General features: G+C 39.0%; 1 protein-coding gene and 1 non-coding gene across 6 annotated transcripts in view; both read right to left on the bottom strand.

Moving 5' to 3' along the window:
* The window catches only part of WIZ (WIZ zinc finger), a 66,183-nt gene that overhangs the window by 27,082 nt on the left and 15,130 nt on the right, over positions 1-23,971 (bottom strand). For 4 of the 5 annotated variants that reach the window (XM_063448377.1, XM_063448376.1, XM_063448380.1 and 1 more), the window contains exons 2-4: positions 20,002-20,059; positions 3,253-4,805; positions 229-462 (exon numbers count right to left, since the gene is read on the bottom strand). In XM_063448377.1, coding sequence (XP_063304447.1) covers positions 229-462; positions 3,253-4,805; positions 20,002-20,039 — 1,825 coding nt within the window. In that variant the 5' untranslated portion in view covers positions 20,040-20,059. The remainder of the gene's footprint in view (positions 1-228; positions 463-3,252; positions 4,806-20,001; positions 20,060-23,971) is intronic. The other variant, XM_063448378.1, reaches the window with a different exon arrangement.
* Positions 23,456-23,558, bottom strand: LOC134603875 (U6 spliceosomal RNA). Its single transcript, XR_010090614.1, has one exon. It is a non-coding gene; the product is annotated as a U6 spliceosomal RNA (small nuclear RNA).

Genomic DNA, 23,971 nt, shown 5'->3' with positions numbered 1-23,971 from the left:
GCAGCAGTGAGGAAATTTAAAGATTAAATCATTAGGCCCATTATGACATGATCACTGATAGTGACAGGTTACATTGTGGAATGTGAGAAGGGTGCTGCAAGGCTAGGATGGGAAGAGGAATGTTAGATGAGGAGGGATAGGCCAGGACACAAACTTGGATCTGACTGCAGGCTGGTGATGATGCAATGTGATACCTCAATGATGATATAAAGAAGCACAAAGGCTTACCGTCTGTGTCAGTCTCCTGGTGCCAAGGCGGGAAGGGGGGCAGCGGACGACCGGGAGAACGGGCAAGCAGTCGAGCAAGCACATGGATGGGAGACACTGTGAGCTCCCAGTTGGTGATACCAAAGTCTCGAAGGTGGGCACGGGCGTGACTGGAGAGGCCAGCACGAGTGTCGAAGCCAGCACCACAGAACTCACACCGCATCAGGCTGAACGTACTGGGGTCAAAGTTCGCCACTGCAGAGGGTGAGAGGAGAACACCTGGTGTCCAGTTCTACATATTGTGGCTCACCGGGCGTCCTGGCCTACTCAAATTTTACAGTTGTATTGACCTGCACAACACCCTTTATTATTAGTCAGCGCTATCCAGTGTCCCCCATTAAAACCATGGGCCAAGTCAGATATGTCATGTGTGGCTGTTGTGTGTTGTCGAATCCTAGTCTATGCACACACTAAGAAGCCTAGTCTGCTTTCTATACACTAGTACAGGCATAGGCAACCTTTGGCACTTCAGATGTTTTGCCATCTTAATGGGTGTCAGAACATTATAGGGGTGTAGTCCACAACATCTGGAGTGCCGAAGGTTGCCTACCCCTGTACTAGTAGATGCACAGGCCAAGTCTGCATCCTCAACTAGATTGTCTGATATAACATGAAACACTACATGACCTCTCATACCTAGCAGGTGTCACTATACTATACTAATTGTATAATACATTTGAATTGTATTTTACATTTTCATGCACATCTTAAGCAATGCAGGAGTGGAGACGATCTGCTGTACAGTATGAAAATAGGTACTCTTCATAGTAAAATGTATTTATCCATGAGGACTTGTTAATTTGACCAAAAATATAAAATATCTATTTTCAAACTGCAGCCTATGCACTGCAAACATCCTCCACCCCAGAACACCCAGCACTTCTCCTGCTAGATAGATGTCCCTGTCTACACAAAGTCCGCCTTTCTAAATTCTCTGCCTACTAAGTGCCTATTCTAAATGCAAAGTCTACTTTGAATCCTCCCTTGCTAAATGCCCAACTACTTAATGGCTCTCGGCTACACTCCCCAAAGACACAAGGCTTCTAGGCCAACTCAACATGCCTCAAAACACAGGGGCCTAGTTAGATGGCCAGGTCAAAACAATTCTACCTGACCCTCTGGTAAATTACATGTACTTTCAGATGCTACGATCTAGTAAGTATGCCTCCCTAGATCCCCATGTTCACTCAGAGAAAGTCTTCAGATGTGTAGGCCTGCAAAGCTTACTTTCCTAATGCTATAATTTTCTCCATGTGGTTCATTATTTAAACCGAATTATTACAGTACATTGTAAAGAGGGTTTTTTTTATGCTACACTTTTAAGCCGCCTGTGTTCCAAATTGTTAGAAAAGGTTACTGTATTTTTGTTGACTCCAGTCACAATGCAAAACAGAAATTTTATAATGTAATTTGAACATGTTGAGATCTCATTAGCCTCCTGAATATTTGTAACCAGATGCTGTAAATTTCTTAAGAGCACAGATTGAGGACCACATTTTGAATTGAATTTTGATAATGGGAGCTATATCATAGATAAACGGAGATATACTACTAGTGTGTGTAATTAGCGCACACACATTGGAACACACATTGGAATAATTTATTTTATTTTTATAAATTAGGTGGGTGTGTCAAAATCTCAATATAGATAAAATAGAAAACATGGGGTTTGGAGCAGCATAATATAGCAAGCTAAGCTCCTAATGGCAAAATATGTATATTGTAGATTGCCTAGTGGGGGTCAAATGCTACATCTTACAGGTAAAAAATGTAATTAATTTATTCGACAAAAACAAAAAGATATTTGGTATATAAAAGGACATATAATACATATGCCCTTCAGGACAAAGAACAGGGAGACTTTCTTGTGAGATTCCAAATATTTAGTCACAACAGAATACCTTATTTTAAGTGATAAGAATCACTACAAAGGCATTTTCCTGTGGTGGAAAATGTTGTGATCTCACATGAATACATGAACTCAGTCACCTATCCTACAGGGTATACTATAGGTCTATTTATAGAGTTTCCAGCTTTTTTTTTCCTGTTTTCTTTTATTAGTTTTTAGTTATGGCTATAAATGTAATGTTTTTAATGGCAAACTCCTTTCACAGCCGAGTTTATTCACTAAATATTGAATTGCAGACAATTGAAAACTGAACTGCAAAATGTAACTACATTTGGCAAGCTTCTGCAATTTCTTTTTCAATTCACTGCAATGTGACATTTAGTGAATAAACCCTGATGTGTTTGGATCTGCCCTAACCTTCTCAATAGCATTTCTGCATGTGTCACCAGGAATCTTAAAATTTTCATTGTGCTTCAAAAATTGGCTGTCAATCCTCACATGGTAACATGAACAGCCATTACCAACCTTGGAATCCCAGATGTTCATCAACTACATTTCCAGCAATGAACAGTCTGGATGATCATGAGATATGCGGTTCACAAACATCTGGGGTGTCAAAGTAAGCTATTACATCCTACCATGTTATATAATTTATGCTCTCTAAAATACCCAGTTGGCTAATTTGTCTCATATGTACTACTTGCAACTTATGTAACCACTGATGTTAGAGGTGTGCATTGCAAAACAATGCCTTGGGCATACCTTTGGTACTCAATAAGTTAAAAATCATATAGCAGTCTTTGGTACATTGGGAACTATCTGTAGCTTCCATCACAAAACATCTTACTTACAAAATATTAGACAAACACACAATTGAAAGTCTAATAGATATTTTCTATTTTTTATGTCAAGGTAAATAACTTACTAATCATGAAGAGTTAGGAGCAATTTTTAAGACAAAATCTTTGAGAAAAGTATTTGCCATGAAAACCAATGCTATTTACCTACTTATTGCTACACTACTACAAATATGTTTCTAAACCGCTCTTTATCCATAACCCCCATTGTTCTAAGTAGATCTATACTGTATATTGAGTCACTCTTGCATAAAAATGCTACTTAAACAGTACACTAACCTTTCTTGCGCTTCTTCTGAAAGGAGTAATTCTGTTCAATAGCCTTCACTTCCTCTGCCGATATGAAATGTCGTACATTGTAGCTGACCCCGACTCTGTTTAAATGGCCCCTGACATGGTTGGCCAGCCCAATACCATTGTGGAAGCGATCAGGACAGTATGGACACTCTCGTTCTTCACTCCTAAGACCAAGTGCCTCAAGTTGTCCCTCATAGCTGGGATCCATTAACAGAGCATCCAAGGGTAGATCGCCATCTCCATCTTCTGCCCATTCTTCTCTAGGATGCTGAAGTTCAAAAGGTGAGGTGGAATTTTTTGAGGAGTACTCTCCAGACAGTCTTTTACTATAGCCCCAAGGCTGGGATACCTTTGATCTCCTCTTTCTAGAGCTAATGTTTTCGAGTACAACAACAGCCACTGCCTCTCTTAATTGTTGTCTTTGTCCATCTTCAGCCAAACCACCATCCTTTAGAGCTTCTCGAAACTTTTTCTTAACTTCCATTGCTGCTTCTGGTATCCAAGAGCCTTTCAAAGTCTTACAATGTTCTCCAGTCTTCTGTTGCTCATCCTTTGTGCAATCTCCCGTGTTTTCTTTGGGTGGAGTTTTTCTCTTTGCTTTGCCTGGATATTGCATCTCTTCAGCTTGGGGCACATGTACTCCCCAATCTTGCTCACTTTCTGCCTCTTTCTCAGCAATATTCCAGATTCCATCATTTACCTCTTCTGTGCTACTTTCTTCATGCATCTCAGCTGGAGTTCTAAATGATGATGGTGTTGTTCGGTTTTCACCAATTCCCTTCTTAACATGGGTCTTTGCATGCTGGACGAACACTTTGGAGGAGTTCGTACCAAAGAGGCATTTTGGGCATTGAAGACGTGCACTCCTTCCTTCATCTGCCAAACTCTCTAGCTTGCGTATTTCTTCCATAATTTTTTGTCTGGACTCCTGATGTAGCTGGCGATGGGTTGTCAAACTACTCTCCTCTCCAAAACATTTTCCACACTCACCACAGGTATGTGGGCCATCCCCAGCCTGTGTTCCCTCTCCTTCTCCCTCCTGAGTGTGCTGGAACATATGCTCCAGCAGGTGAGCTTTCTTTTTGAAATAGATACTGCACTCAATACATGTATAGACCGAACCTTCTTCCTCTTCATCATCATCCTCTTCTTCTTCTACTTCTACTTGTGCATCTTCCTCAGAGTAGTTGCTGCCCTGCCAGGCCTCTTGTGAACTGCCCAGTTGCAAAGCTCTTCTGAACACTGGCATTGTAATGGGAGGTGGGTCTGACCGCACCATCATAAGCGTAGAGTGACCATCATCATCCATGCCCGAAGCCCATTCAAACCTCCCAGTCTGTAGATACTGGCCTTCTGAATGTACCCCATCAGCTCTTCTTTCACTTTCTTGCTGTGGATCTGACACAGAGAAGCTCCAAGGAGAGGAAAGGCTTGAAGGCGAATGTTGGTTTATGTGATGTAGTGTTCGATTGTCAGTGTGTGGAATAGTGAATTTGGGAGATGCCAATGTAGAGGAAAGGTGGTCTTGCTCTGGGCTGTAAAAGAAGTTAAAAGGTGTTAGCATTAACCATAACAAAAAGAAAAAACTGATTTTTTTTTTTTTTAAACTGCTATACTAATAATGCATATACATATGTTACTACACAACAGTAAAATGGACCAAAAAATAAAACCATCCACTTTATTAGAAATAAATTTATACAATATGCAAGCCATAATGTTCCATTCACTAGCCAGTGGAGAAGCAGTGAGTTGTAAAATTAGCCAACAATATCTATAGATTTAATTTGACTTATTTAGCTTAAAGACACTCCAAGCACCATAACAGCTACAGGTGAAGAGAGTGTTTGGGTGCAATTCCACAGTTTGTGTCAAACTGTTCAAGAAGCTGGATAAAAAATAAATAAAAAAATAAATAAAAGGCTTTCATTTAATAGAGTACGTATGGGGGCACTTGAAAGGAAACCCTTAAATTACAGTGGAACAAACGTATTGCTGAAAGTCAAAGCTTTGTTTTAGATCCTTTTCCCCCCTGCGTAGAGGGGTTCAACTGCAAGAAATGTTTGATCATTTTCTTGCACAAGGTTATAATAATCACTTACTTTTTCATGCACTTTCTGAAGCTCATTACAAAATGGAAAGGTTGTCTTTGCACACAGTTGATGATCTCCCTAGTGACCATGGGAGTCGGGACAGAGTTATTTATGTACAAATATACAATACCAATTCTCCAGTCTTGAAAAAGGTTTTCAAAAAGCACTGGTCTCTTTTCAGCAGGGACCTTTCCACAATACCCCACTTGTGGGGTACAAGATGACAGCGAACCTCAGGGACATATTAGTCCATACTGATCAATACCAATTCATTCATAAACTATTGATTAATAATAGATACTACAAATGCTTTGGGTTTGTCACCTGTGGCCACATTTACTCTGGCAAATAATTTTTTCCATTAATATTCAGGTGAGACCTTTTAATTTAGACACAGAACAACATGTACCACAAACTAAGTGTATAAAACCACTTGCCCCTGTGAGCTTGTCATACAGAGACAACAAATGATTAAGAGAAAGAATAAGAGGCCACAAATCCTCTATCAGGATGGCACTTTGTGATGGTTCTTCAGACAAACCCATGGTTCGTCTTTTTTTTTTGCAGAATGGAAATGCATTACTTTCTTTGAAATATATTGGTACTGACCACATTCTGGACTCCTCTAGAGGTGGTAAGCCATGATTTGAAGTTACTTCACTGCGAAGTCTTTTGGATCTATACACCGGACACTTTTACACCTTGTTGCCTAAATAAAGAAAATCTCTACATTGTTGTCACGAACGCACCCAACGCACCCTACTTCGAAAGTGTGTGAGATGTAGTTGTGGTGGTGAAAGGGTTAAAGTTCCATATTTGGAAATGATACAATACCACTTAACACTACCCACACTTAACCATAATAATATAACTATTACTATGTTAACGCTGCCACCACCAAGACAATTTATAAATGTGGTGCCTTGGTCCCCCAGATAACTTAATAAAAACCCACCAAATACAACTTCGCACAATATCTGTGTAATTGCAAAACATTAATTAGGATCTTCAGGTAATGTGATTGTTTACCAGACAAAGGCAGATTAAAGGAATATTTAATATGAGCAAAAAATATGTATACAAAAATAGTGCACCAACAACAGATAAAAAACAAAAAGGATAAAATAACAAGTCCTAATCACTGACTCAGGATTTCAAAGTAAAACTTCTGCCCAGGGGGTCTCTGGTAAAGAAGATGGTGACTCACTCAAAGGGAAAAAGGGGGGAAAAAATAAATAAATAAATAAAAAAAAAAATAAAAAAAATAAAAAAATCGGATTTTGGCCCCAAGCAAGTCCAATAGACATTTCAGAATCATTAGATATATACCCTGTGGATTACCAAGTCTTGCCCAGGGGTGGAGTTAAGGCGTACCTATAGAAACAATAAATGACCACCCCCTTGTGTTCCAGACCAACATCAATCCAAATGGAAACATTTGGTTCTATCTCCTCTTATGTACTTGCCACTGAAATAATAGTTGCATCTATGAATTGGTTACCATTTTTCCCATTCCATATATATGTCATACTCCTTACTTGTGACCCAATATGGCGGACATCCCAATTCCTGTTCATATGGTTAAGTTACGCAAATCATAGATTAGGCTTCATTAGAAGATTGTGCTTGTCCCATTCCAAATAATAAAAATGAGGCTTAATTATTATTCTTTGGTTAAGTATTAATGTTTGTTTTGGATATGATACTGGAACACAAAGTTTTATTTTTCTCTTGAAAGCTAATGATCATTAACATATCAAAGAAATTAACATATCAATTAAGAGGTACAGGCCATATGGTTGAAATCAGCTGGTTTACATTAGAACTAAACAGCCATCTCAAGTGAAAAATTTCACACCTTGCAGAGCCTTTGATTAATCACAGGATCAATCCATGTTGTAAACCATCTGCTTCCTTTCACGTTCCTATACAATTTACATTACCCCTTCGTCATCTGACCTCTACCAAGTAGCCAATTCATATATGCACTACACAAGTTACATTAAATGGCAATATTCTATTGTGTAACAATGAATTATGCACCCTTGGCGTGACAATTGTTATCTTTCCTCTTGTTAAATTTTCATTTGTTTCTCGTATATTTATTTTTTTTATTCAGGTTATTTCTATTTTTTATTCTTTTCATTTATTTTACTTCCCCCCCCAGTTGTCTTATATTGCATTCATAACTATTTCTATTCCAGTTTGGGATTAACTGCTTTAATCAAGACACTATGGACAAGAGACCCAAGTCTCAAGATTTAGCGTAGTTTGAGGCATTTCGTTATGTTCTGTATTTATTGAAGGTATTTTATTTTGATTCCTTAGATAAGCATCACTTTTGTTACTTAGTTTCTTTTCCTTTCAGAATACGTTTGTATCGTAGTTTTGGAAATCTAAGTATAATACATGTACTTTACTAATAAGGGTTGTTGAATTACACTTTCATGTTTAGTAACAATATTGTTACTTTAACTTTTTCCTTTAATAATGTTTCCTTTTTTCTTTTGAATGTAATTTTTGTATTGCACTTAGGAAGTAAGCACATGTGCATACCATGGAAACAAGGGCTTTTGATTTATATTCTAATTTTCGTCCACATGCAGATTTGACGCACGGGTTGGCTAGTGGTGATGGGACTCACAGTATTTATTCTCTTTGATATTAGTTAAGCTAGATATTTCTTGTACTGCATATTTTCTGTATCGCATTTTGGAATTTTAAGCATAACAGAAACTTTAGGGACAAAGCCGTTGATTCATACTTTTATGTTTAGTATCTTTTAGGTGTAGCAGTGTTGCTTTTTTTCCTTCTAGAATGTATTTTTCGTATTGCACTAGGAGATAGGCATACATATATAACATGGGAATGAGGGCTCTACAATTCTTCATTTTATTCTTATTTTTTATTTATTCTTTTTTTTTATTATTGGATTAATCCTATCTAAGCATAAAGGGAGACTCCAGGCAGCTAAACAAGTTAAGCTTAAATTAAAGGAACACTATAGGGTCAGTAACACAAACATGTATTCATGACCCTATAGTGTTGAAAACCAAACAAAAACCAAAACTATCTAGCCCTCCTAAATATACTAAAATCTTACCTTTATTTCAGTCTGCTGGTGCTGGTTCTGCCACTGATCTGACTCCTTTGGTGACATCATCAGAAGTGATGATCTCAGCCAATTACAATGCTTTCCAAGGCTGTGACTGTCAATTCTGATGAGAGTCTTCTACCTGTTGTATTGGTCTGTTCTTATTGTGTGTCTTTTTCAGAATTGTACAGCACTGCGGAATTTGTTGGCGCTTTATAAGTGCCAGTAATAAATGAAATACATTTGAGAAAAAGGAGGTGGGGTGGAGCCAAACAGCACCCAGGCCAATAAGCATCTCCTCAAAGAGAAGCATTTAATCAGTTTATCTCTATGAAGAAAGTTCAGTGTCTCCATGCAGAGGGTGGAGCCACTGAATGTTAGTGCTGCAAGTGTGGAGCCCTGACCCAGGAAGCGCCTGTAGTAGCCATTTGAGGGGTCACCACTGGTGGTGTCCCTAGGTTGTAATGTCAACAATGCCATTCCTCTGAAGAGACTGTTTTACCTGCAGGGATATGCTATATGCTCTACTCACCAGAACAGCTACACTAAGCTGTACTTGTTCTGGTGAATAAAATGTCCCTTTAATACTGGTGTTTCTTTAGCATTGTGTTAATTATTCATTTGATCAGTGGAAAGTTCAAATAACAATTGAGGTTTTTGTTTTAAATATGTACTTCATTTCAAAATGTATTTGATCCATCACACTTTTGGAATCCTCTGGTACACTCTCAGATGTAAGGAGAAATGTCATGATTTTTTTTTTTTTTTAGATCTTTTCACGCACTTCATTGCACGGGCTGGCTGAGGGTTATGAGATTTATAGTACTATGATCCTCTTCTACATCGGTTAGATTGTTTTATGCAGTGCTCTTCAGCTAATTATTTTATTTAATACTTTGTTTGGTTTTCTTCATTATAATCTATAGTGTGGGTCTTCTCAAAATCACTTGGATAATTGGAGTTCAATATTTCTTTCACTATCACCAGACTGGTTGGACCGGTCTGTTCCCTTTAGAATTATTTCCTCCCCTATTTTGTCATTACATTGCCACTCATTCTCACTTTGGTGCATTTCCATTTGTTTACTAGCATATTTAAAGGAACACTATAGGGTCAGGAACAAACATGTATTCCTGACCCTACAGTGTTTAACCCACCATTTAGGTGGCTTGAACCCCCTTAGCCCCCCTATAAAAAAAGTTTAAAACGCACCTTATTTCCAGCGCCGCGCGGGTCCACCGGCACTGGCTCCGCCCCTTGTGTGACATCACAATGGCCAATCTTTAGCCAATCCAATGCTTTCCCACAGGGAAAGCATTGGATTGGCTAAAATCGGAACATGGCGGTGTCAAATGCTGTTCAATCAGGAAGTCTTTATAGAGATGCATTGAATCAAAGCATTTCTATGAGGAAAATTCAGCGTCTCCATGCAGAGCGTGGGGATGCTGAACGTCAGGGCTGCTTTTTCAGCCATCTAAGGAGTGGAAAAGGCAATGTTTGCATGAAAAGGGCCTGAAGGGAACGATTATACTCATCAGAACAACTACATTAAGCTGTAGTTGTTCTGGTGACTATAGTGTCCCTTTAAACATATGTTTTGCACCATGTCTTGAAAAAAGTTGCAGGACTGAAAGATGTCGATTGTTTATGTTTCTTTTCCTGGCTTTTACTAATAAAGTGCTATACATAGCAGCCAGCCTCGGGTAAACAATAATCACGAAAGCAGAGCTCTCACTGGACTTTTAGATCAAATTCAAATATTTATTGTGAATACATTAAATCAACATTTTAGTCCATAAAAGACTTTCATCAGGAAATTCTTAAAATTTTTACAGGATTTTGTCTCAAAAGACAATGCCCAGCCTATTGCCAACCAGGACTCTACCATCTATAATTATACTTGTTCCCATTCTACAGTATGAGGTAACTTGTCCTACATTAGACAGTGGGAATTTGATTTTAATGAAACTCAAGGGAGCAATGTGGGAGGATAGCTGAGATGTGTCACCCTACAAGAACAAAAAAGTTCAAAACCCTTCTCAGAAGGTGTCTAATCCTGTTAAGTTGTTTTGAATGGGAAAAACCACTAGTGATCTCTATTGGTGGTGCTGGGGTTGTCAGCGAACCTACATGCACATGTAGTGTCAGTATCTTTCAGAGACCATTTGATTTAGATCCATGGCCTTTTCCTTTATTTAGACTGTGAAGAACTTCCCTACTTCACTTTCCCACAATATGCTTCCTTCGTGTTCCATATTTTCATGCTACCGAACACCGACCACCTCCCTGTCTCATTAACTTCAAAGAAACAAGTGCGCTCTTTGGGTGGCCGCCATTCATATAACCAAAACACATGTGCTCTAGTAAATGGCAACCATTTTCTCTCCCAAATGCAGGCAGTGGTACTTGGTCGAACTTTAATTTTGGATACTTTATCATGCGAACCCCGGGAAATTGTACCGTTGCCTACTCCTCTCACAGACAAACCAGGAGAGCGCTTTTCAGGGAAAGACACTCCCGAATGAGGGAAACATTCGCTCCCTACGATACAGGGGGAGCCTTTTCTTGCATTCGCATAGGCACTCCCGAAAGATGACCGGTTGCTTCTTTTCTCTTGGAATTATTTTGGGCAGCAGCCACGTGTGCGATCGGTGAAAACTTTACCCAGGTCGCAATTCTGCTATACAACATGGATCTTCGCACTATTTGGACAACTTGGGCACTCAGATCCATGCTATCCGGGGATGTAATACTAGTGTTCCCATTGATATTGTACAGTTGCAAGAAAAAGTATGTGAACCCTTTGGAATGATATGATTTCTGCACAAATTGGTCATAAAATGTGATCTGATCATCATCTAAGTTACAACAATAGACAATCACAGTCTGCTCAAACTAATAACACACAAAGAATGAAATGTTGCCATGTTTTTATTGAAGACACCATGTAAACATTCACAGTGCAGGTGGAAAAAGTATGTGAACCCTTGGATTTAATAACTGGTTGAACCTCCTTTGGCAGCAATAACTTCAACCAAATGTTTCCTGTAGTTGCAGATCAGACGTGCACAACGGTCAGGAGTAATTCTTGACCATTCCTCTTTACAGAACTGTTTCAGTTCAGCAATATTCTTGGAATGTCTGTTTTGAATCACTTTCTTGAGGTCATGCCACAGCATCTCAATCGGGTTGAGGTCAGGACTCAGAAGGCGTATTTTCTTCTGTTTAAGCCATTCTGTTGTTGATTTACTTCTATGCTTTGGGTCATTGTCCTGTTGCAAGATCCATCTTCTGTTGAGCTTCAGCTGGTAGACAGATGGCCTTAAGTTCTCCTGCAAAATGTCTTGATAAACTTGGGAATTGATTTTTCCTTCGATGATAGCAATCCAGCCCCAAACCATGATGCCCCCACCACCATACTTGGGATGAGGTTTTGATGTTGGTGTGCTGTGCCTCTTTTTCGCCACACATAGTGTTGTGTGTTTCTTCCAAACAACTCAACGTTGGTTTCATCTGTCCACAGAATATTTTGCCAGTGCTGCTGTGGAACATCCAGGTGCTCTTGTGCAAACTGTAAAGGTGCAGCAATGTTTTGTTTGAACAGCAGTGGCTTCCTCTGTGGTATCCTCCCATGAAATCCATTCTTGTTTAGTGTTTTACGTATTGTAGATTCGCTAACAGGGATGTTAGCATTTGCCAGTGACTTTTGTAAGTTTTTAGCTGACACTCTAGGATTCTTCTTTACCTCATTGAGCAGTCTGCGCTGTGCTCTTGCAGTCATCTTTACAGGACGGCCTCTCATAGGGAGAGTAGCAGCAGTGCTGAACTTTCTCCATTTATAGACAATTTGTCTTACCGTGGACTAATGAACAGCAAGGCTTTTGGAGATATTTTTATAACCTTTTCCAGCTTTATGCAAGTTAACAATTCTTAATCGTAGGTCTTCTGAGAGCTCTTTTGTGCGAGGCATCATTCATATCAGGTAATGCTTCTCGTGAAAAGCAAACCCAGAACTAGTGTGTGTTTTTTATAGGGCAGGGCAGCTGTAACCAACACCTCCAATCTCATCTCATTGATTGGACTCCAGTTGGCTGACATCTCACTCCAATTAGCTCTTGGAGATGTCATTAGTCTAGGGGTTCAAATACTTTTTCCACCTGCACTGTGAATGTTTACATGGTGTGTTCAATAAAAACATTTCATTCTTTGTGTATTATTAGTTTAAGCAGACTGTGATGGTCTATTGTTGTGACTTAGATGATGATCAGATCACATTTTATGACCAGTTTGTGCAGAAATCCATATCATTCTAAAGGGTTCACATACTTTTTCTTGCAACTGTATGTATTTTGGAGTGTTTTATGTATTATGTATGGTGCCTCGAGTGCCTGGGAGACAATTCATTTAAGCAAAAGCAAACTCTCACTTATCTCCCAGACACAGACACACCTGGGCGGGTTAACTGTTGTATTGAATGGAGAACCCGTGCTGGGGGTCGTGTATATAAATAGACAACTTGGCCATAACAAACCAGTCCGTTTGTACCCTTCATCAAGTCTCAACTGATGTTTGGGTATGCGATAGAGAGCACGCTATTTTCAATAGAGCCTTGCGGGATTTTGAGAGATTTTCAGGCGAATGTACCACTCTGGGTACATACGGTTCGTCACACCGACAGATTGCCTATCTAAGCAATCCCAAAGATTTTATGATAAGATAACTCTTGCAGCTAGGAGAGTGATTGCTGCTAATTGGCTTCAACCAGAGCTGCTCACCAGGCGAGAAGTTAGAGTCAAAATTGAAGACAATAGGCTCACGGACCATCTCACTGCTATAGAGGCACTCTGAAATCTAACTGCAAAGCATAGTTTTCATGGGGAGAGTTTGTTAACCCCTCATCCCCCCTTAGTTTTCTTTAAAAATATCCCAGCATCCCCCACACTTCTTGAAGCAGTATCCACCACTTTTCCATGTGCATCTTTCCCCTTTCTTTCCTTTAGTTAAAAAACTCTTGCTGATTCTACTAGCCCAAGTTCTATATGTCCATATGGCCCCTCTAAAACTCTGCATAGTAAAGGCAATCTGTGTTGGGGTTACCATCAATGGAAGGATGAAGAGTCCCTGCACGAGTTTTGGGGCTTTACCCCCTCTTTATATTGGGTATTGTTTTAAATCAGATTCCCTTTTCTATTTATTTGGTTTTTAGGTGGTGGTGGTGGTGGTGGTGGTGTGGGCAGGGACGTTTTAGCCGTGAAGCAAACAAGGCATTTGCCTTGGGCGGCATTTTCTAGGGGGCGGCAAAAAATAGCCGCCCCCAAATGCCCAGGGCAAATGCCTTGTTAGCCTTGTGACTAACTGACATGCTGGTTGCAGGGCAGGCGGCGCCGGCAGGTGGCAAGGGAGCATTTCCTCTGAGCTGTTTGCTCAGCTCCCTCGCGCGCCGCCCGCAGAGTGAGGCTGGGAGCCGGAATATGACGTCATATAAATCTGGCAGAAATCTATATGCAATAATATAGAATATCTCATCTCTTGTGATGTCCTGATGAAAGTTCCGTCAAATAAAGAACCTACCTGAATGAAACCTTGGAGTGCCGGTATTTTTGTAGAGATAGAGATATATATATATATATATATATATATATATATATATATATATATATATATATATCCCAAAAATTGATTTTCTATTGAGTGCTGGGAATCGCCCTGGTCTACGGAGGTATATTATATTATCTTATTTGTGTTTGGGCAGAGTGCCAGATTTCTTTATCTCCATCTATATGCAGTATTTTTATGTAAGCTGTTGTACGTGTCATTTCCTGCCTAAAGAATATAAATAATAATAATAATAATAATAATAATAATAATAATAATAATAATAAAATATATGTTTTTTGTTCCACAGCAGTTGACATGCCAGAGATTGCTCCCTACCATCCCCGTAGCACTGGAATGTAACAGACAAGCACACATAGGCTGGCATACACCTATATTTGTGAACAGTCCAGTTGTTTGAAACCCTGCATAGTTACATTTCTGGATATTTTTATTTTTTTTACAGCTATCATACAAATGTTCATTTAACTAAATATTGTATAACGAAGCTGCAAGGAATGCTCTGCAGTTTTCAAAGTATCTCTTTGCTATAGTGGTGTGCAGTCATAAAAAAACATGCTTTTCCTCTTTGCTTATAATCTTGGCTCTATGTTTACAAGCAGAATTAATTTGAGCATCTAACGGAGGAGGGAAGAGAGTTCCACAGGAACAGTGCCAGCCTGGAGAAGTCTTGAAGGCAAGTATCAGAGGTGGGAGTACGGACAGAAGATAGATTTAAGTCTTCAGCAGAGCGTAAGGGACTAGACGGGACATACTTGTGTATTAGGGAGGATAGATAGGTGGAAGCAGCATTATGTAGAGATTTGAAAGCAAGAATCAGAATTTTAAATTGAGCCCTATATCTTAAAGGAAGCCAATGTAGGGACTGACCAAAGGGTGAGGCGTGGGAGGTGCAGGCGGACAGGAAGTAGTTATGGTAGGGTGTGGAACTGCACTCTATCCCTTTAAGCAGTATGTAGCTGGGTGCAACTCAGACAGTCTCCGTACCAGAGACCAAAATGCTGAGTAACAAAATAGAAGGAAAGTCGAGGCACTCCAAAGTACAAATCAGGCAATTTTATTGAACCCACTCCATCGCAACGTTTCGACCTACACGGTCTTTGTCATGTTCAGTCTGAGTCAAAGAGAACACCTAAGCAGCGAGCCTGCGTGGTGGAGCTGATGGTAGCACCTTTGACTTGGAGGGAGACCGACACAGGAGTAGCAACACTTGAGGGAGGAATGACCAGAAGTTTTGTTTTGGTCAAGTTGAGTTTAAGGAAGTGGGCAGCCATCCAGTTAGAAATAGCAGAGAGGCAGGCAATTGGATCAATTGGACACTTCATCCTCCCATTAGATCTCCCAACGTACAAGCTTTCATAGGCATAATGTAACTATTAATAAAAAACTCTTATCACAAAACTTTGTACACCCATACTTCCACTCCCCAGTGTATAATTCATACTCCTGGAGAGACAGGATCATACTCAGCTCTTCTTTACATAAGATTAATTAATCTAGGATTGACTTAATCTCATGGCAAGACCATGCCCCAATCACTCTCAAATTGCAGAACAATTATTTTCTGGAAATCAGCATGCATGGCGACTAAATTAACATTTACTGACTCACCAAAAGATTTTATCTAAGATCCAATCAAGACATACAGGGTATCGCTCTGGGGGCTGTGGAACACATACTATCCTTATTTGTAGTGGATAGTTTACTAATACTTACAACATCTCACACCATCTTCCCACATCTACTTACGGAACTGATGGAATTTGGTCAAATATCCGATTATAAAAACATAATGCAAATAAAACCAAAACTTTGCCTATTAACTTGCCACACAGCATATTAACGTACTGAAGGATTATTTTCCATTTCAGTGGAGAAGAGACTTCATAGTCAATCTTGGAGTGCGAATCCTAGTAACAGGTCTATTTTATTTAAAAATCATATACCATTACCATAGTAGCATCAACTATCCTTGTGGAAAGAAGTTTAAAGTTTAAAAAAGTCCTTGGCTCGATGTATAAGCGTGTCCTAAATTATGTTGCTCCCATAACTTTTAAATATATTTTGTATGCTTCCAATCTCCATTACCAAGTCATGTGGCAAGAAAGACCAGAGATTGGTTTCCTCATTTATCTGTAATAAGAAGGCATGACTGTCAAACACCTTGCTTCAGTGACCATTGACCCTGGGAGGTATGGGAGCATCAGGTATTGAAATATTACAGGTTGACACCTTCGGTGCATACTACCAACTTACACAGTTCACCAGCAACACTTAAATGGTGAATGTAGAACAGGTTCAACTACCAAATTATTCCCTTCTATCCTATTTCTGGACCCCTCTAAGGTGGCAAAAAAAACCTGCTCTAACAATGTACCCAACTATATGGTTGTCAATTCTGGTTTGGACTTCATGGTTGGTATGTTGGGAGCTCCAGACATCTTTAAACCTTTGACATTACTACACATTTCCCCAGGGTTAACACTATCACCACAGGTTAGAAGTGTCTGACTGACTTTTTTTTTGGTGGCTGGGGGTTGAAGGGGGGGGGGGGGGAGGGGGGAAAGCAGCCCATTCCCTTTTGAGGAATTACAGAAATCCTGCAATTTATCACCCAGATATATATTTTGTTCTTTGCAGATGAAAGATGTTCTAACCAAAAGTGTGCAAACTTCTTCGGAAGAGGAGTCAAAGTGCTAGTTAAATATAAACAGATCCTTTATGTACTGCTTTGTGCCATAGGATGAGCAGCCCTGCAGGCCACATCTTTTCCTTCATGACCCAATTGGAAAAATAATGTGGGGGTAAGGTGGAATAATGTGGGGGCAAGTGGAGCAAATTGCTCAATGCACTATAATGTATCCTCAAATGCAACGCACATCTAAATGGCCCATAATTGTAAAGGTTACCAAACGACTCCGGTCACTTGCTGGAAGCGCCAAACTAGGATAAGAACACTGCTCCACATTTGGTGGGAATGTGCCCATATACAGTTGTGCCCAAAAGTTTCATACCCTTGGAGAATTTGTAATATATGTACCATTCTTAAAGAAACCATGAGTGAGCAGGCAAAACACTTTATTTATGGGATTTTGATATTCATATCAAAAGTCTACATAGCTCTTAATACTGTGTATTGCCCTCTTTAGAATCAATGCCAGGGTGCAGTATTTTGTTCCTAATTCTTGCAGGTGGTATAGCTGCCCGTTCGTGTTGGCAAAATGCCTCCAGGTCATGTAAAATCTTTGGTTGTCTAGCATGAACTGCACGTATGAGATCACGTATGAGATCTCCCCCAGAGTGGCTCGATCACTCCAGAACCTTCACCCTTTTTTTGCTGAAACTACTGGAGGGTCAACTTAGCCTTGTGCTTGTGGTCATTGTCATGCTGGAAAGTCCAAGAGCGTCCCATGCGCAGACTTCTTGCAAAAGAATTCAAATTGTCTGCCAATATTTTCTGATAACATGCTGCATTCATCAGTGCTACCAATTTTCACAAGATTCCCCGTGCTTTTAGAGCTCACATATCCCCAAAACATCAGTGAGCCACCACCATGCTTCACAGTGGGGATGGTGTTCTTTTCACTATAGGCCTTGTTGACCCTTCTCCAAACATAGCGCTTATTGTTGTGACCATAAAGCTCTATTTTGTTCTCATGCCTCCAAATTACAGTGTGCCAAAAGTTGTGAGGCATGTCAAGGTGTTGTCGGGCACATTGTAACTGGGATTTTTTGTAAAGGCTTTCTGGCAACTCTACCATGAAGCTCATTTTTGTTCTAGTATAGTCATATTTTGCTCCTTGAAATAACCATACAGTCTTTTTCCAGAGCATCCTATATTTCTCCTGAGGCTGAGGTTACCTATGGGTTTTTCTTTAAATCCTGAACAATTCTTCTGGCAGTTGTGGCTGAAATCTTTCTTGGTCTACTTGACCTTGGCTTTGCATATAAAAAAAAAAATCAGAATTTTCCACTTAAGTGATTGAACAGTACTGATTGGCAAATTCAAGGCTTTGGATACCTTTTTATATCCTTTTCCATGTTTATAAAAGTTCCATTACCTGGTTATGCAGGTCTTTTAACAGTTCTTCTCTGCTCCCCATAGCTCTGTATCTAGTCTGCTTGGTGCATCCATGGGAGAGCTAACAAACTCACTGACCATTTATACACAGACACTAATTGCAATTTAAAAAGTCAAAAGGTGTGGGAAATTAACCTTTAAATTGCCATTTTAATCTGTATGTGTCACCTGGAGTGTTTGTAACAAAGTTAAACATTCAAGTGTATGATCAGGGTCATTTGGGTGATTTCTGTTATCATTAGGATTTTAAAAGGAGCCAAATAACTATATGGTAATAAATGGTTTCATATGATCACTATCCTTCAAATAAATAAAATTAAAAAAAACATTTTATATTATATATATATATATATATATATATAATTTTTGTAAAAAAAATTTTCATGATCAGTCATATTTTCAAATTTAATGAAAACATTTCACTATTTCTGCCAGGGTATGCAAACTTTTGAGCACAACTGTATACCCCATTTGGCAAGAGGTCTCCAAACTACTCCACAAGTTACATATTAAATTGCCCTTTAAACCATTGTGTGTACCTATGGTTTGATTTAACTAAACATTTATCATTTTATGAGCAGGTGCTTGCCTCTCACATAGCACTAGCTGCCAGATACTTGGCCCTACACTGGAAAATCATGCTATGCCCAACTGAAATAGCTGTGGGAGAGACTTCATATAAATTACGCTTTTAAACAGGCCACAGCACTGACTGCGCCCCAAAAACAAACAGTATCCCTTATTTGGGAATCCTGGTGCAAGCCTTGGTATCGCCCCCAGCACCTTCCTTAGCCCAAAAGATGATTACTCTACGTTGATAACCCGGGAGAGGAGAAGCATCGCACCACTGTGACCACAATCCAAGCCTAAACTCTGTATTCATACTCCTTGTTAATTTATGGCAGTATGGGTTGATAGACCTGTTAACTGACTTGGCTAAGGGGATTGACCAACCGTTCTTTTTAATTTGTTTCTTCTTGCTGGTTTAAGATTGTTTATATGTATACGTATCATAAAGGCAGCATCCTTTCCATAGGTGCTTTGCTGGCTTAAGAGGACAAATATTTTTTAGCATATGTCATCTGAACCATCTTATTGCATGTAAAACTCAAAGTACAATCTAAAAAAAAATTAAAATAAATACATCTGTGCAGACACTGATAATACCACCTATTCAAGCAAGAATTACACATCTTCATTGTTCTTACTGTAAAGAACCCTTTCCTCTATCTTTGACTAAATCTAATTTCTCCCAGTCTAAATGAGTGATTTCCAGACAATGGTTTTGTATTGCTCCCGAATCGAATTATGGTTCTCTCTCTCTTTCTCTACGCTTCCGGCAATAGCACTGATCCTTAGAGCACTGCCTACATGCTCCCCAGTGCGGCCGGCTGCCTCAATGCTGCCCAGTGTGGGCAGGTCCAATATTCCCCGAGACAGCCACCCTCAAAGCTCCCTTGGCAGCCACCTTAACTAAAGAGCTGCCAAATCCCAGGCACCAGGGCGAAATCTCTAGTCGCCGTGGCAACCGGGCATTTGTTGAGCACTGGTTTAGAAGAATGACTTGCGGTGTTTGCGCACTAGCGCCCCCCCATCAGGTGACATCTGAGGGAGTTAAGTGCCTCGGGATATCAGCGCTAGAATTGGGTAAGTACAGTAAGGGTTTATTAACCCTTACACAGCGGAGGGGCCGCTAAGGAGTTAGAGTGCTAGAAATGCAGCTTTGTATTCCTAGCACTAGAGTATCCCTTTAATGAAAGCAACATTGAATCTAGTAACAGCCCTTAAAACAATGCACATTGGAAAAAGAGTATTGTGAACCCATTCCCGTATACCCTTGACCTCACCGTCCAATGACGCCACACGGAATCTCATCTGGTTCCATAGGAAGGGACAGTCTCACACCTAAAATGCAAAAAATACAGTTAACGGACAGGTGAAGAAAAAAAAAAAAAGTAGGAATGTAAATTCAAAAAGTGTACTCTGTTTTTAAGATTTTTGGGAACTTAATTAGGTTCACAAAGGTTTTAAAAGATGAGTAATTACTTAATACAAATGGCTTTTATATAAACTTACTTATACGTTATGAAGAAAGACTGGAGAACAAATAAAATAAATAAAATCAAACCCTTTGAAATAAAAAAGCAATCAGACTACACCTATAATTCAAATTCATATTCCAAATCCAGAAACTGTACAGAAGAGAGTAACCGATTTTGAGTTTATTGTAATGATTATGGTACTATGAACCTGCTCTGTGATCTGTGCCTTAGGTTACTGTCAAACAGACAAAAATTTACACCCCTACTAAAATATACTTCTACTACTTATATAGCGCAAACTTATTCTGCAGCGTTCTGCGATATTTAACCATTAAACAATCCTGTCAAAACATGTTTGACATACAGGAACAGAGTTAAACATGTTTTGTCAGAATGGTCATACAAGCTTTAACAGATGATGCAAAATAATAAAACGAAAGCTATGTGTGTCAAAAACCAAATAAATTTAAATTTTAAAAAATTATATCTAGATACATTATATCGATACAACAAATCATAGCAAAAATGGAAAAGAAAATGCTCTTGCACTAAAAGCAGTACAGCACCCTAGTAATTATAATCACGTTGTTTACAGCGGTATATAAAGTATTGTAGGCAAGGGAAAGACTTGTTGACCTCCACTGCAATCTAACTTCGTTGAAGTATTCATACTCGCACGGTGCCTCAGGTGTACTTATGAATCTAAAAAGGTACAAACAACTGTGTGGCAAAGGAAAGCTAGCATCAGTGAAATAAGTGGAGCGCTATATTAAAAAATACACTTATGCCTATAACAGTAAAGGTATCTAGTGTTTAGTGATATAGAAACAAAAATAAAATAATATATATGGTGCACTAAATAAGGTAGCTGCACTCACACAGAACAGAGCCTTATGGGGATAGGCTCAGATCACTCGGGTAGATGTGTACTATGGTGACACTATCCATCTTCTGTCTTCCAACTAAAAACAGCTCAAAGGAAGAGTTAAAAACAATGAAGAAATATCTAGTGCATTAAGTTTGATGCTAAAATCACTGGACCATGGCAAAGAAGACTGCTAACTTTTAATAAAGCCCTTAGAAACCTGGCACTGGATAAAATCACTTATGTGCAAATAAGGGGTGGGGGGCACAAACCCTGACCCAGCTGTGATGTAGGATGCCACAGGACCAAATGGTAAAGTACAAAATCGAATTTGCTAAAATAGAGTAAAAACAAAAATAAAAATCAATAAAAGTCGTTGGGTGAAAACTCAGGTGCGTTTAGACAACTTGCAACTTCTTCGACTGGATATACCACCTTCCATTAAACCACTTCATTCCACATTATTGGATTTAGTCTCCTGAGAATTATACATGCATAACGAAGGATATACAAATACATTTAGAAAAATGTGATTGAAATCCAAAAGAGAAAATTTCTTTGTGACTAAAATGACTATGCAAAAAAAAAAAAAAAGATACGAGTAAATACTGTAATACATTATACACAGCATACTTTATTTCCCAAGTATATTCTTATTTTTTTTAGATCGGTAATTACAGTAGCATGCATACAATAGGAAGGAAGTCTGCATAGCAATCTGATACATAATTTCCGGTTTAACTATTTTATTTACTATTACCGCTTATATTTTCCACTTGTTTGGGGTGTTATTTTGTTATATAATATATTTCTATATTGTAACTATACCTGATCTTATACATCTGCCCCTTTGTTTCGCATTTTATTATTCCACAAGTCTATGTCACAACAACGGTTTAACCATTCAAATATTTACACTTTTAAATACTAAGAATAAGTGCTAGATATATACCTGTTTAATAAAATACACATATACACTTAATGGAGATTATTATTTATTAATACGTTATGCTCTGTCTTCAGAAGTGACATAGCTCTCTATCAGACATGTCACTTCCAGTTTGCGATAGACTTCATCTTTATGTTATGTAGTGATCAGGTCTTTGCCCACACAAGCAGCGATTGGAGAACTCACAGGAGACGTATCCAAATCACGTGTAATGAATGTTTAAAAAGGACATTTAGTGGAAGCTGGTATATCTGATTGCAAGTTGACTAAATGCATCTGTGGGATCTCCCAAGGACTATTATTGATTCTAATTTATTTGTTTTTACACTATATTTTAGCAAATTTGATTGTGCAATCTACCATTTGTGGCATCCTACACCATCTGGGTAACGCACTCATGAATCGTTTGTGTCCCCTTTATTAGCACATAAGTGCTATTACCTAGAGCGAAGTTACTAAGAGCTCTTTTAAAGGTGAGCAGTTTTCGGTCTCTTGGTCCAGTGATTTTAGCATCAAACTTAATGCACTAGATATTTCTGCATTGTTTTTACTCTTCCTTTGAGCTGTTCTAGTTGGAAGATAGAAGTGGGACAGTGTCACCGCAGTACACATCCACCTGAGCAATTTGACCCTTTCCAGTAAGGCTCTGTTCTGTGTGAGTGCAGCTAATTTATTTACATTGCACCATATATATATTATCAATTTACTACACCATATTTTATTTTTGCTTCTATATCACTATACACTAGTTACCCTTACTCTTTATAGGCATACATTTATTTTATTATAGTGCTCCACTTAGCTCACTGGTGTTCACTTTATTTTGCACAGTTGTTTGTACATTTTGTAAATGATGTGTACAGTTGGGGAGAAACTTACACAAATGTGGTAGTGGCTTTTCATATTTTGTTAAAGGACCACTATAGGGACCTAGACTACTTCAGCTCAATGAAGTGTTGCCAGGTCCCTCTAGTTTTAACCCTGCAGCTGAAAACATAGCAGTTTCATAGAAACTGCTATGTTTCACTGAGGGTTAATCCAGCCTCTAGTGGCTGTTTCACTGACAGCCGCTAGAGGCGCTTCCGAGATTCTCACTGTGAAAATCATAGTGAGAATACGCTGGACGTCCATAGGAAAGCATTGAGTAATGCTTTCATATGGGCTGTTTGAATGCCGCGCATTCGGATCTGACGTCGGCAGAGGGTGGAGAGTTCCCCAGCACCGAGGGAGCCCGGAGCTGGAGAAAGGTAAGTGGCTAAAGGGGGTTTTATACCCTTCAGACCAGCGGGAGGGGGGCGGGAACCTAATGACCCTATAGTGCCAGGAAAACAAAGTTTGTTTTCCTGGCACTATAGTGCTCCTTTAACATGCACATATTTGTCACAGATTACTTATTTATGTACTTCTGCATCTAGAGAGAAAATCAGTTCAAGAACATAACGTGACAGCTTCTCTAGCAATTCTTATTTATTGACTTTTTTTCCCAGGGCCATGCTAATCTTCTCTGTATCGTTCCAATTTTAGTATATGTGTTGCTGAAGCTAGCACAACTAGCAATTCTTATTAATTTATCTGGTGTACCTGGTAAAGAATGTCAATAAAAAATATTATTAAATATTATTAATATTATTAAAACAGATTAGCAAACCCATTGCTAAGTTTTAGTTACTTATTTAGTTCTGCTAAAATGCCAGAAGGAGCATTTTTTTTCTTTAAGGTATAAAAAAGCCCTGGTCATGGAAAATGTTAGACAGAAAATAAACAACAAACTGCCCCGAATCATAAAGTAGCAGAGATTGTTCTTAATGGCAACACTACACATAGTCCATAAAACCATTATTTTATTTATGTTCTTTCCAGAATTTAGTGACTTACAGCTGTATATGTATGCAACATAGATTCTTCCCCAGCAAGCTATAAAGCCAGCTTCCACACGTCACTTGGAACGTGTATAACATGGC

The sequence above is a fragment of the Pelobates fuscus genome, chromosome 3 (genome assembly GCF_036172605.1).
Source record: "Pelobates fuscus isolate aPelFus1 chromosome 3, aPelFus1.pri, whole genome shotgun sequence".
Classification (NCBI taxonomy): domain Eukaryota; kingdom Metazoa; phylum Chordata; class Amphibia; order Anura; family Pelobatidae; genus Pelobates; species Pelobates fuscus.
Note: the sequence above shows the minus strand (reverse complement) of the source record. Positions and strands in the feature narration are given on the sequence as shown.